The sequence below is a fragment of the Sciurus carolinensis genome, chromosome 9 (genome assembly GCF_902686445.1).
Source record: "Sciurus carolinensis chromosome 9, mSciCar1.2, whole genome shotgun sequence".
In the NCBI taxonomy this organism is placed as follows: domain Eukaryota; kingdom Metazoa; phylum Chordata; class Mammalia; order Rodentia; family Sciuridae; genus Sciurus; species Sciurus carolinensis.
Window position 1 is genome coordinate 79,178,111 of NC_062221.1, and position 14,046 is coordinate 79,192,156.

The 14,046-nt window shown below is 38.8% G+C and overlaps 1 protein-coding gene across 5 annotated transcripts in view; it reads right to left on the reverse strand.

Annotated features, from left to right (window-relative positions):
* The window catches only part of Sidt1 (SID1 transmembrane family member 1), a 96,152-nt gene that overhangs the window by 59,700 nt on the left and 22,406 nt on the right, over positions 1-14,046 (reverse strand). For all 5 annotated transcript variants that reach the window (XM_047563789.1, XM_047563792.1, XM_047563791.1 and 2 more), the window contains exons 2-3: positions 8,180-8,301; positions 6,682-6,852 (exon numbers count right to left, since the gene is read on the reverse strand). In XM_047563789.1, coding sequence (XP_047419745.1) covers positions 6,682-6,852; positions 8,180-8,301 — 293 coding nt within the window. The remainder of the gene's footprint in view (positions 1-6,681; positions 6,853-8,179; positions 8,302-14,046) is intronic.

Genomic DNA, 14,046 nt, shown 5'->3' on the forward strand with positions numbered 1-14,046 from the left:
CTTGTCTTATCAGCAAGCACCTGGCACAGAGAACCGTGGGTGTTCCAAACCTGCACTTTATTTGTTGAAGGAAATGATGCTCTATTATTTGCCTTGGACTATGGACTTCATTCCCTATACTCTTCCGACTGACATCTGTCCTGGGTTCCTGTCACTGCCCAAACTTTTCTCTAGCCCTTCTGTCATCTCCAATTCTCTGTCCTTCATCCCTCTGGTCTAAGTATGAACTCTGTGCTTATGTGCTAATAGAATTTCTATCCTTCTCCAGGACTTTACTTTTACAAATATCCACTCTTCTGTGAATTTAATCTGCCTTTATACTCCTTTGTTTATAAATATATTCCAGTCCATTAATATATTAAGTAACAAAGCACCCCAACATAATTCTACCCTTATGTTTCTCCTTTCTTCAATGTCATCCTATGCCCTTCCTTTCCTTCACAAACCAGCTTCTTAAAAGAGTTTCTACCTCATTCATTCTTCCCCGTACTCACTCCTGTCATGATTCTTTCGCCATCATCCCCTTGAAACTGCCTTGCTGATGGTAACAGTCACCTCTTGTCTCAGTCTATTTGGAAAGCTATAACAAAATACCATAAACTGGGTGCTTATGTATTTTGTTTTCTTGACTGGGTGTGGAACCCAGGGCCTCATGCATGCTAGGCAAGTGTTCTACCACTGAGCTACATCATCAGTCCACTGTGAACTTATAAAGGTTAGAAATTTATTTCTCACAGTTCTGGAGGTTGGGAGGTCCAAGACCAAGGTGCCTGCAGACTTGGCATCTGACAAGGGCCTGCCTCTTTATTGATGGCACCTTCTTACCTCTTCTACAAGAATGTTGATCCCATTCATGGGGGCTCCACCCTCGTGACCTTTTCACTTCCCAAAGTCCTCACTTCCTAGTACCAACACCATGGGGGTTAGGATTTGAATATATCAATTTTGGGGAACACAAATCTTCAGACCATATCACCTTCTAATAACTAAATCTAGTGACTTAACCCTCAACTATCTTTCTCTCTCCATGACATCTCATATTGGCAATCACTTTCTCTTTTTCTTCTCTCCACATTTTTAAATTGGTGCATTATAGTTGTATACAATGGTGGGATTTGTTGTTAACTATTTGTACATGAACAAAACATAACAAAATAATTTGGCCAATATCACTCCCCAGAACTTCCCTCCTCCCTCCCAACCACTTCTTGGTCCCTTTACTCTACTGATCTCCCTTTGAGTTTTAGGAGATTCACTCCCAACTTTCTTTTTCCGTTTTCCTCTCTAGTTTCCACAAATGAGAAAAAACATATGACTCTTAACCTTCTAAGTTTCACTTAACACAATGATCTCTAGTTCCATTTATTTTTCTGCAAATGCCATAATTTCATTTTTCTTTATGGCTGAATAAATGTCTGCTGTGTATACATACTACATTTTCTTTATCCATTCATCTGTTGATGGATGCCTAGGCTGGTTCCACACTTTGGCTATTGTGAATTGTGTTGCTACAAACATCTTTATGCATGTATCACTGTAGTAAGATGACTTTAATTCTACAGGGTAAATACTGAGGAGTGTATACCTGGGTCACATGGTGGTTCCATGCCTAGTCTATTGATGAACCTCCATACTGATTCCCATAGTGATTGTACTAATTTACAGTTCCACCAACAGTGTAAAAGTGTTCCTTTTTCTCCACATTCTCTCCAGTGTTTAATATTATCTGTGTTCCTGATGACTGCCATTCTGACTGGTGTGATATGAAATCTCTGTAGTTTTGGTTTACGTTTCTCTTAATTGCTAATGATGTTGAACATTTTCTCATGTATTTGTTGACTATTTGTATTTCTTTTTGGAGAAGTGTCTGATTAATTCATTTGCCCATTTATTATTTGGGTTATTTGATTTTTGTGTGTGAAGTTTTTTGTGCTCTTTATGTATTCAAGATATTAATCCTCTCTCACAACAGTGGCTAATAAAGATTTTTCTCCCATTCTGTAAGTTCTCTCTTCACATTCCTAATTGTTTCTTTGCTGTGCAGAAGCTTTTTAATTTGATGCCATCTCATTTATTAACTCTTGGCCTTATTTCCTGAGCTTTAGGGGTTCTAATCAGAAAGTTGTTGCCTATGTCTAGAAGCTTTCCATCTTGAGGCACTTTGTTTCCCCGGGCCTCCATGACACTTGCTTTCCTGGGTTTTTTTTCACATATCTTACTCAGCCTCTTTTGATGGCTCCTACTTCTTGAACCATTCTTTATAAGAATGTCAGTCAGAGTTCTGTTCTTGGTCTTCCCAGCTTCTTAGCCAATGTATAGATCCAGTTGCCATGAATCTCAAGTCTCTCTCTCCAGCCCAGTGCCATCTCCTGGGCTCCAGTCACAGAACAGAGATTCCCTACTTGGCTTCTGCCCTTGACCATCCCTCAAGCACCTCAAATTCCACTTGATCAAAATGGAATATACTGTCACTGATCCTAACTCACTATGTCTTTTTGACAATAAACCTCACCAGACTTCTAGCATCATTGTAGGATTCGTCTCAGACTTCTCCCTATCACCTTCTACATTTGAGTGAACCTCTCATTCTACTAGTGTAAAAGTAACCTGGATGTACTTCTCCCCCTGCCCCTGCCAAATCACCATCTTTGCTCAATACAGCATCAATAAAAAAAAAAGTAATATAAATCTTTACTGAGTCTCTCCCAAAATACCAAGGGGTGATTACAGAGTATGACACATAGCAGAATCATCCAAGTGCCTCTTGCCTCAAACAAACAAACAAAAAAACCCCAAAAGATAAAAAACAAAACCCTACTTTAATAGCATGGTAGCTGTATCTCATTCACACATTTTCTCTGAAAAGAAAAAAAGACTCAAGATCTTTACTTAGAAGGCTACAGGAGGGTCAAAGGTTGTAAGTATTCATATAAGACTATAATTTTTATTCTGTCTTATATATTTGTTGCATTTGTAAATTTCCTCCTGTATATTACTAAACTCTTTTTCTCCCTTACAACTTTGTTACTTCTATAATATGTACAGGTTCTAATTATTAGTTATTTTTCTCTATTTAACTAACTTTTAATTTGTCTATTTGCCTGTACTCTTTCTTCCACTCTAATCCATCTTCCACACTGCCATTGAAGTCATCTCAAAGGTCAGATTTGTTCATATTATTTGTTTCTTGAAATCCTTCAGTGGAGTCCCAGTCCCTCATTCAGCATCCAAGACCTTAAACATCAACACTGGGTACTGTCTGTTGCCCTAGTCTCTCTACTGTAACTCTGCCTTAGGTGTCATGCGGAGCAGCCTTCCTGAAGGGCTTCTACTTAGCTGGCCCTTTTTAACTCAGACCTCTGCCCTGAAGTCTCATTGGTTCACATGCGACACTTTGCCAGACATCCCTGATTTCAAACTCAACACGTCCAAAAGTGAGCTTATCATCTCTTCCTTTCTTGAAATCCTTACTTTCTCCTAATGATGCCTCCATCTGCAAGCTATGATGTGGTTCTTGATACTTCTGTCTCCCTTTCTTCAAACAACTCAAGTTTCCTAAATTCTTCAAGTCTCCTTCTCTTTATTAATTTTGACCACTGAGTGCATCAGCCTTCTAACTCCTCTGCCTTCAGTCTTGTCCCTTTCAAATCTATTCTCTGTGCGACTATCTAATGTGTACAAGTATCTAAATTTCTTAACACCCCTCTGAACCTCCCTCCACCCTGTGATCAGGGGCCTGCTTGCTTCATGCTGAACACTGGGGCACTGGAATTTGGGAGTATGTATAGAGGCAAAGTTGTACATGTGTGAGGAGGGAGTGGGAGAGAAAGGCAGGGAGTGATGCTTTATGGCAGAGTTGTTTTATTTAAAGTTGGACTAAACTAAATATTTTATGGAATAAAGAAATATATTTAAGGGAACATAAAAATTGGGAGGACAGTTTTAAACAGAAAGTAGAAATAGCATATTATGGTAAGAAGAACTCAGAACTGAGAGTTGGAGCAGAGTTTAGCCCTGATTTACACTACCCTTGTTGTGTGAGTTTGGAAAAGTCACTTAACATCTTTGAGCATCGAAGTCATATGTAGTTTATGCCTATAGTCCCAGTTACTCAGAAGGTTGAGGCAGGAGGATTGCTGAGTCCATGAGTCTGAGGCCAGTTTGGACAACACAGTGAGGCTGCTTCTCAACAAAACCAAAACAACAAAATTCCTGAACCATCTCTGAGCACCAGATGGCTCATCTGTAAAAAAGAAGTGGGTGATTTAGACTCCCAAAATTCTTTCAATTCTTAAAATTTATGATTCTAGCTGGGCACTGTGGTGAATGCCTATAATTCCGTTGACCCAGGAGGCTGAGGCAGGAGGATTACAAGTTCAAGACCAGCCTGGACAACTCTCAAAATAAAAAATTAAAAGGGATGGGGATGTAGCTTGATGATAGTGCACCCCTAGGTTCAGTTTCCAGTACCTACTACCCCCTGCTCACAAAAGTATGGTTCTAGGGGGGAAAACAAGAAAACCAGAATGTGTTTCATATATATTCTAGTCTGTAGAAACTACAATGTTAGGAACTTCTGAGTTAATTCTTAAGTTTTTTTTTTTTTCTCAATATCTGAAGCCCAGTTCTTACTTCAGTCCTATTTGTGGGTCATCAGCAATGCTGACAGAGCCAGGGAGGCAGAGACACATACATCTCACTACCATCTTAGACTTATATTGCTCTTAAAAGACTTGGTAACTGTGTATTTTAAAATGTTCTCCATTTCTGATTACTGAGGCTAAGTTATATCATAAGATGTGGAAACAGAAAACAATGTGACAGAATAGATTTGCAGTTTCACTGACATGCAAATCATTAATTAACACTTACACAGAGTTGTGACCTTATGACTTCACTTTCTCAGAATTCGGTTCTCCAAGGGGTCTAATTACCTCCCCCCAAACTCACACAATTCGAGTACACTGCCAACAGGTGACACTGGGGTCAGAGACACTAATCAGCAATGGTAAACCTTTTCTAAGAGGTTAAACTGCACTGTTCAAAGTGTGCTGCCACTCCCACCAAATGTATAACCATGTATTCCCATATGGTTTAATATCAAACAGATTTTAAATGATTAAGTTAAACTTAAGCATCACATTTAGAAATTGCTTTAGGGTCTCTCCTCTGGCTGCATGTTGGAATCAACTGGAAAACATTAAAATCTGTATCAGTGCACAAATCTCCTCACTAAAGACCCTGACTTAACTGATCTGGTAAATCTTATCCACCAAAGAATAGATTTCCATTGCTTTGTTGCGGGGGGGGGGGGTGATTTTGTTTTATCTTAAAATTATCACATCATCTTTTTCAACACTAGAATTAATGCAGGGACTTGGAACAAACTGCTGTGTCTACTTCTCCATCCTTCTAACCATTCAGTGGGTATTTATCTAATTGTTTTGATAGGTACAGTACTATGTCCAGGATGCAGAGAAGACCAAGATAAATATTTCCTACTAGTAACTCCACTTGCTATAGACTGCTTTATAAACTATCTTAGAAAATGTAAAGAGGGCTTTCTAATAGATCAGAACATTTTGTTCAGAAAAAAAGAAGCTGCAAAATAAGGTAGCATATACTATTTTAAAAATATTCTTATTTTTTAAATTAACTTTTAAATCAAACATATAGAAAAACACATAAGATAAGCATATAGCTCAGTGAGTTATCACAAAGTCAATAGAACCATGCATTTATTATTTTCTACTTAGAGATACCACCGTTCTGCCTTCTAATATTATGGAACAGTTTCGCCTGCTAATAAACTTTATATAAATGTAACCAAACAGCATGTGTTCTTTTTGTCTGGTTTTTGTTCAACATTGTGAGGTTTCCCCATGTAGTTAGGTATAGCAATGGCTTGTCCACTGTTGATAGTTGGGGGTATTCCAATACTACAACCTCTAAATCCAGGAGTGGAATATTTAGTTAGGACTGGCACTGCATCATCAGGCCTTTCAAATTATAATATTTTGGTAGTTGTAGTGGAATCTTACTGTGATTTAAATTTATATTTCTGACAGTTAATGAAATGGTGTTTTGTTTTGTTTTGTTGATGGGGGGAGCATCTTTGGTGAAATGTTAAAGTTTCATGCCTATTTTTTCCCCATGGACTTGTACGCTTGTTTTGTTTTTTTTAAAAAAAAAAAAAAAAAAAAAAAAAAAACAGGAAAACATGCTAGTCACTCCAAAGAAGGACAAAGCCACATTGCTATTTGCATTTCTAACTTCAATGGAGAAACTAAACTAGCAATCAGGACAGGAAAAGTAACTCAAAGTCTTCCTTAAAACAAAAACAAAATTTCTTTCAGGAGTGTGGCAGTGGTTAGTCATATAATGGTATCCAGACACCAGTTATTCTTGACTGGATTACAGGCAGGACTGGGCCCTCAAGCAGATTTCTGAAAACGGACACATCTATGAGGCCAACAGCTTTTTCCCTCTGTACCAGTCCCCTACTATCTCCTTATTGATTAGATTAAGGCCTTGCTGGGCAGAACAGTTCAGAAGATGCTAAAATAATATGCTAGGTGGATAATTTCTTTACAGAGTGCTAATCTGTAGTGGAATCGAACATCTACAAGCACAGGAAGGGCAGATGAGCAAACAGAGAAAGGCTACATGACTCCTGCTTACTGAAGCTGGAAGTGCTTGATCTTGGTGACCAGCAGTTTGTAGTGGGCACCAAGTGGTGCCATGGATGCCACATCTACAAATATCAGTTGTTCCAAAGGTCCTGTTTCATTGGTTGCTTTTGAGGGACACAAGGTGCGACTGACTTCCTGGTAGTTGTAGCTCCTTTGGTATCTGTTAACAGACAAGGGAGGGCAATGTCAGCAAGAATAAGGAAAAGACTCAGTGAACCAGCAGGGGGAAAAGATTATTCATTCCACAACTTCCCAAATTACTTATTTTAAATTTCAGATTGAACCTATTGATAGTGATTTTAGAACTAGTGTCATTGGCCAGGTGTGGTGGCTTATGCCTGTAATCCCAGCAACTCAGGAGGCTTGAAAGGAAGATTGCAAGTTCAAGGCCAGCCTTACCAATTTATCAATGCCCTAAGCAACTTAGTGAGACCCTGTCTCAAAATAAAAAACAATCAATCCCTGGTACAAAGAACAAAAGACAAAAAACAAACCCAACTAGAGTTGTTGTGGTATAATAATGGGGGCATGAGAACTATTTTGTGCTGACCAGTTCACTTAAGCAGTGTCTATATTAGGCCAAGCCATCTTCCCATCTTTCTATTCAGTGGGGAAAAAACATCAGATATTGAGAGGGGGAGGGATGTCCTAATAAAAAAATTGGTTGATTCCATTTTTCCACTCTTCAAACTTTTGTTAAAAGAGAAAGTAAAGAAAGTCCTGGATCCAAGTCTAAACTGTCAGAGTCACTATTTCAATCTTCAAATTTCTGAACCTTTGAAAACGTAATACCATACTCTGTGCCCATTTCTGTATGCCTTTTGGATTTTTTTCCTTATTAGTGTGATAATGTCTTACATACTTCTTCCCAGAGAAACTATAAACTCCATGAGGACAGGGACTTCCTTGTGTTTTTCTATGGCTGTATCCTCAGCACCTATCACTTAATAGTGATCTATAAATATTATTGAATAAAGAGTGCACGCATGGTGGACATTTTCCAGCATGGGGGAGGTAGTGCTTATTTATGTGTTCACTCACCAAATGGCTATTGGATGACTCATTTCCAAACCAGGAGCTATTGAACACAATGGTAGATTTTAAAACAGTGAAAGGGAGCCAGGCATGGTGGTACATGTCTTCAATCCCAGTTACTTGGGATGATGCAGCTGGAGGATTGCAAGGTTGAGACCATTCTGGGCAACTTAATAAGACTCTGTCTCACAAGTTAAAAATAAATAAAGGAAAATTTCTTCCAGTTGCTGCAAATCTAGGAAGAGTGCTTATGTGATATTCAAAGTGGATGGAAATGGAACAGCGATGGACAGTTCAGAGTACGCACCAGGTACATTGTTTGCACTTAGCATCCATAACATCTCAACATTCCCATGTCCTTTCTCCTTTCACTAGAGAAATTACTGATTAAGGTCTTTGGGACATTGAAGAAAACCAAATGTAATGAAGCCTCTGGGACAAGAATCACTTACAGTCCTTGGAAGAGCAGCGGAACCTGCCAGGACAGCACCTCTTTTTGCTGACGAACCACAACGAGGACTGGATAGTTGAGGTTCTCAGAGGAACTGTTCACATATACCCGCACGGCGGTCACCTGCATGGCGGGGTAGAGAGAAGTAATGCAAACCATGTCCTTGCACACACACATGTGTACACACACTCACAACATTGCTGCCATCTGAACCTTAGGGAACTTTGATTTCCGACATTTGTTTCTCACAATAATTCAAGTGGCCCAGTTGTTTCCCTCATTTCGTACTGTAACCAGAGAGGATCTCAACCTTGACTGTGTATTGAAATCACCTGAGGAAATTAAAAATAAAACTGATACTTGGGTCCGACCCCTTCCCCAAATTCTGATTCAGTTGGTCTTGGATGATGTCAAATTATAGACCTTCAAATAGCAGGCTAAGTTTGAACTGAGTAGTCAACACAAGGTTTTAAGAACAAGCCCAGAATAGAGAAAGAAATATATTGATGTGTTTTTCTTCTTATTTGAATATAAATATAAAAGATACAAATATCTTTTTTTTAAAAAAAACTCACTCTCCCCCAACCAAATAATTACCCTATAAGACCCTCAGTTGCTGACAAACTTTAATTTTGGTTTAGGAACTCATTCAGTGTTTCAAATCAAAATGTTATGGCCACATTTTATTAAAGCCTGATAGATGGTCTGATATTCCCACCAGCAAATTGTGATGTGTCCCAGGACCAGAGACAACAGGGGCTGAGCATTCTCCTTTCCCTGCTCCAAGGTATAAACCAATCCCCCACAAACCAAACCTCCCCCCCCCCCCCAAAGACTCCTTTATATTAGCAGCTCCATGGCTCCTTCTGAATATATATGTCAATTCAAGGTCTTATCTCTGTCAGGTCTGTTTTGAAGATAGGAAGTTGAGCTATGGTCCTGGAGGTAGATGGTTTTGGTGTTTTACTTCCATTTTTACAATACCATAGGCAATATAAAAGAGAACAAAAGAGAAGAAAAGCAAGTTAAGAAAGAAAGGTAAACTTTGCTTTTGCACATGATCTTCCGCACTGCCTTAGTGTTCTCTTGAAAAGTCTTAAAAAAATAAGAAAATCCTGCAATTAGACCCTTAAGATCTATCACACATTCAAAATGGAAATTGAGAGGACACACAATAGTGTGTGCATTCTATATTGCAACTTACTTCTCTAGTATCAATTTGCCTAGATCCAGCCACTGTTTCACTTTTTAAATATTCACATAGTTCAAGAGTAGTTTGTTAATTTGATCAGAAGCACTTGCTCATGAAGGGAGTGTTTTCCTGTGCCTATACTCTACATGTTTCCATGGAAATTATGCTGCAGCTGGTAATTGTCAAAACTATATCTCTAGTGCAGACTTCCTTCCTGAGTTCTGGATATTCCACATGTTCAATGTGTCTGAAGTGGAACCTATCACTCTGTTTAGCCCTAACTTTAATTTTGCTGAATTCCTTTGCTCGATGAATGGTTCCACCATGTAGTTCATCTAAGCCAGAAACCTGAGTGTCATCCTTCATTCCTATTTCTCTGGCTCTCTCAATCAATAGTTCCACTGATTCTAAGTTATTCATTCTGTCCATAGCCAGGGCCTCCTTCCACCTGCAAAGACACTGTCTGAGCTCAGTCTACCACCCTGTGACCCTCCTTGACAGTTTTGGTTTCATCTTCTTATGCCTGGTGCTGTACCCCTTAGGATGTCAATTTTCTCTGTTACCCTCTTGCCAAAAGGCCTTTAGTAACTCTGAAGAATATTCAGATTTACCCCAAATAACAAGAACAGTATGGTTAATATTGATAATATTTAACATCCAGTTTTGATAATTGTTAACAACTGCATTTTACTTTATGTCTCCTCTTTTCACCATGATCTCCCACTGGATTATTTTGAAGTGCACACCAAAGATCATACCATATAATCTGTAAATAGTTCACTCTACATCTCTAAGAGATTAGGGCTCCTCTTTTTAACGTAAGCACATCATTATTATCTCACTTAACAAAATCATGAATTCTTTAAAATTATCTAAAATAATTTAAATTACCTAATTACCTAAAGTAGATCAATTCTACTTTGCAAAATTTCCTCTCATAAAGTTATTCTTTTCTTCTTCTTCTTCTTCCTTTTCCCAGTTTTGCAAATTATAAAGAAAATTACCTTTGAATGACTGAGACACTAATTGCTGGTGTCCAACTATTGAAGGAAAAGGAACAAGATAAACCCTGGTCCTAAGAGCCCCTATCAGTAATCTTTCTTTAGTTTTTCAGAGCCCAGGACATCTGATGGTCTTCAGATAACACGAGAGCATGATCCACAGATTTGCTAATCTTGTTCTTTAATTAAAACTAAAATGATGTTTTAACTTTCAGGCAAACAACACATTTATCTAAAGAGTTACGGGGTCTGTCCTCAGAGACAAAATTTGATTGTTATTTTAAAGATATTCAGGTAGAAACAAAAACAAAAACACAAGCCTTGGATGACAAAGACCCCATTCAGCACATAGTCTTCCTGGTCATTTTCCCCTATAAACCCCCCTGGACAGGCATAAAAGCCTTCCTATGTACCTGAGCTTTCAAAGATTGTCTTTGTTTTGGGGATAACTCCTTTTGATAAATTTAGACCAATAACTTTGGTACTTTTCCAAACCCTTATTAGAATAAATTTGGACCAACAATATTAACCCAAATGCTATGTAAGCCCCTAGACTAGAACACTCAGACAGCAACCTGCCATCAGGTTCCTTCTTGCCCTGTGAGAGTTCTGTTTCTATTCTACACACTTGAATAAACCTTACTACTTTCACTCTTATTTTATGTTGTCCTGTGAATTTCATTCTTTGGATCTGCAAGATAAAGAACCCGGAAAGAAGTTGGCAGTGAACTCTTGGGGTCTACTGCAACACTGGAGGGCACAGCCTTCCATTTAGAGCTGCAACACAAAGAACTGCAATATGCCAGTGGATAGTATTGGAGAAGAGTCTGGCTTTGCTGGCTGTGACCTCAGAGCTGAGGCTAGTCGACAGCCCCTGCTATGAGAAGCTGCTAACACTGAAATGGGTTTTCTTGGTAACAGAGTCCTGCAGCTTACACAGACCCCCACCAACAGAAAAGGAGAATTGAGTTTTGTCTCAAATTCTGGTTTTATAACCTCATCGGTAGATTCCATTTGATGGATTAAGAATTTGAATGGACTTCTGGTTGGTAACTGGAGACAGATAGGGATGTGGTTGGGGAAAGCAGGTCACTGGGGGCATGGCTTCAGGGATTATATCTTGTCCCTGGATCCTTGCTCTCATTCTCTGCTTCCTGGTTGCCATGAGCTGAGAAGTTTTCCTCCACCATGTCGCGCCCTTCCACTGTGATATTCTTCCTCACCTTAGGCCCAGAGAAATGGGGTTGACTGTCTATGGATTAAATCTCTGCAATGGTGAGCCCAAAATAAACTTTTTCTCCTCTAAATTGTTCTTGTCAGGTATTTTGGTCACAGTGATGAAAAGCTGATTAACACAATGTTTTTGATATTTTGGGGTATATAGCCATGGGTGGAATTACTGGGAGATGTGGTAACTTTAAACCTTTTGAGGAATGGCCTAAATATTGTCTCAAGAGGTACATCATTTTGTATTCTAATTATTTGCATAATCAATGATGGATAGGCTTCCAGTTCCTCTACATCCTTTTCAACACTTGTAGATGTCTTTCATACGGTCATCCTAGAGGGTGTGAAGTTGTATTTCATTGTGAACCACACAATGTTTTAACTGTTAGTTTAGTTGTCTGGAACTTAGGAAGCTGCAAACTTCATCTCTGGCAGGCTAGAGCCCAGCAAAATGAATTACCTTAGAACACTCACTTTTGAGGTTATAATACAAACACCAGCATTATAGAGCAGGTTTTAGTCTGGCATAAATCTACAGCAGTCAGAACCAAGGTAAACCTAAGGAAAACTGTGAAATAGGCAAGTTTCGCTTTTAGCTTGTCTTCTTTCCTTTTATTCATTTAGGAGTCAGCCTTAGGTACTTAGTATCAGAGGGGATTGCCTTCAATTTTTTTCACACTTTAATATAAATGGAAGGATTCTCAATCTTAGCAATTCAAATCTTTAAGCCAACCCCAAATTTCTTATTTAGCAGATTAGGAATAGAACTTAAAACAATGTATTTTTAACATGCCTGCTGGGTTATACAGATGTACTTGGTTTGGGGACTAACTTTGGAAAACACTGTTTCCAAGAAATGATCTAATGGATGACCCCATTTGTCAGCAGTTCATCAACTGCCTGTTTTTATGAGATGCATATCTAGGAGCTCACTAGTGCTATAACACATCTGGAAGCTGGTGTTTGCTGGGGCTAAAACTGGGCCAGCAGAACAACTGTAAGATTGCCATGTTTATCCTCACTCCACTGTTCATCTCCCCACTCTGGTTTGAATATTGGTCTGGATCTGGTAATCCACTTACTTTTTATTATTTAATAATGTTCTTACAAATCATACTAAAAACAGACTCAGCAATACTGGCATAATAAATTGCAATGAAAATATTAGATTAGGAGATAGAAGACACTGGGCAGTTTTTCAAGATGAATAGATAATGTACTATCCTCAGGAAAGGATAAAGAGCTCTGTTCAAAATTTGTTGTGCCTTTCCAGAAGCTAATGTGTAGCTGAGAAAATTGGATTACATTTGCGCCATGAAGTAAGCTGTGTAAAGGCAAAGCTAAATGAAGGATAAAGTACTGACCCTACTTAATGGGTTCTGACACCTTCTAACAGATCATTCTTAGGAGCTAAGTTTTCTCCTCCTGTTGCTTCCTTCTGTTGTCATGACAACTCAATTATTTTTATTACATAGATCTGTTTTCTCTGACATTTACTACAACCAGGGAATTGCTTTATAGCTAAGAGAGATTTACTTAAGTAATTCCACCTCTGATATTGTATAGATCATGATTATGAAAGGCCTTACAGTTTAGAGACTCCTTTTTAATCTTTTAGAATATGCTAGTAGGGAAAAGTTCAAAATTGTAAATAATAAATTTCTGTTGCATAGAAAGGACAAAAATGAGTTTAATTCAAATGCTAGTTTAATTTTACTAAAATAATGATATTGCAGCCTCTTAGTTGGAACATTAGATTACAACTCAGAGAGTATTTGTTTCCATTACTAAGCACACCAGATTTTTCCTGTATGATCTTCAAAAACAACTAATTAGAATAAATGAAAAAATTTTAAAAAAAGAAACAGACTCCACTTGTAAAACAGCTACCAAAGTATTTGCTGATGGTTATGTTGGTCGATGTGTAAATGTTTTAGCAACTCTCTTGTGTTCACTGAGTGTATATCTGCAGTTGTTTAAGTCCTTCCAACCTCCCTCCCTTTCCTCTCATGCTCCTGTCATCAGTCATAAACCTTCGCTGAGGGTTCACCTGACTCAGGAACTGCAGGGGATGCTGGGGATACACTAAGGCCGCCCTGCCCTATAGGAGGCTTGTGATCTACCCAGAGGGACAAACGGAACACACACTGATAACTGCACAATGCCATGAGAATTGTGGCAGCAATATGAGCAGTTGCCGTGGACACACAGAGGCTAAAGTGACTCCTTCATGGGGGAGTCAGGAGAAGCAACCCAGAGGCTGCTCGTTCACATTAGTGAAGTTGGGCTCTCCTGCCACTGCCTGCTTAGTGCCTAAGAGCGTGACTCATAGTGGTAGAAAACCTACCTGGAAAAGTGCTCAGGGGGATCATCTCTCCAACTCTCCCATCTCCAGATGAGGAGCCCAAGTCATGGGGGTGATGTGACTTCTCCAAAGACACTCAGTCA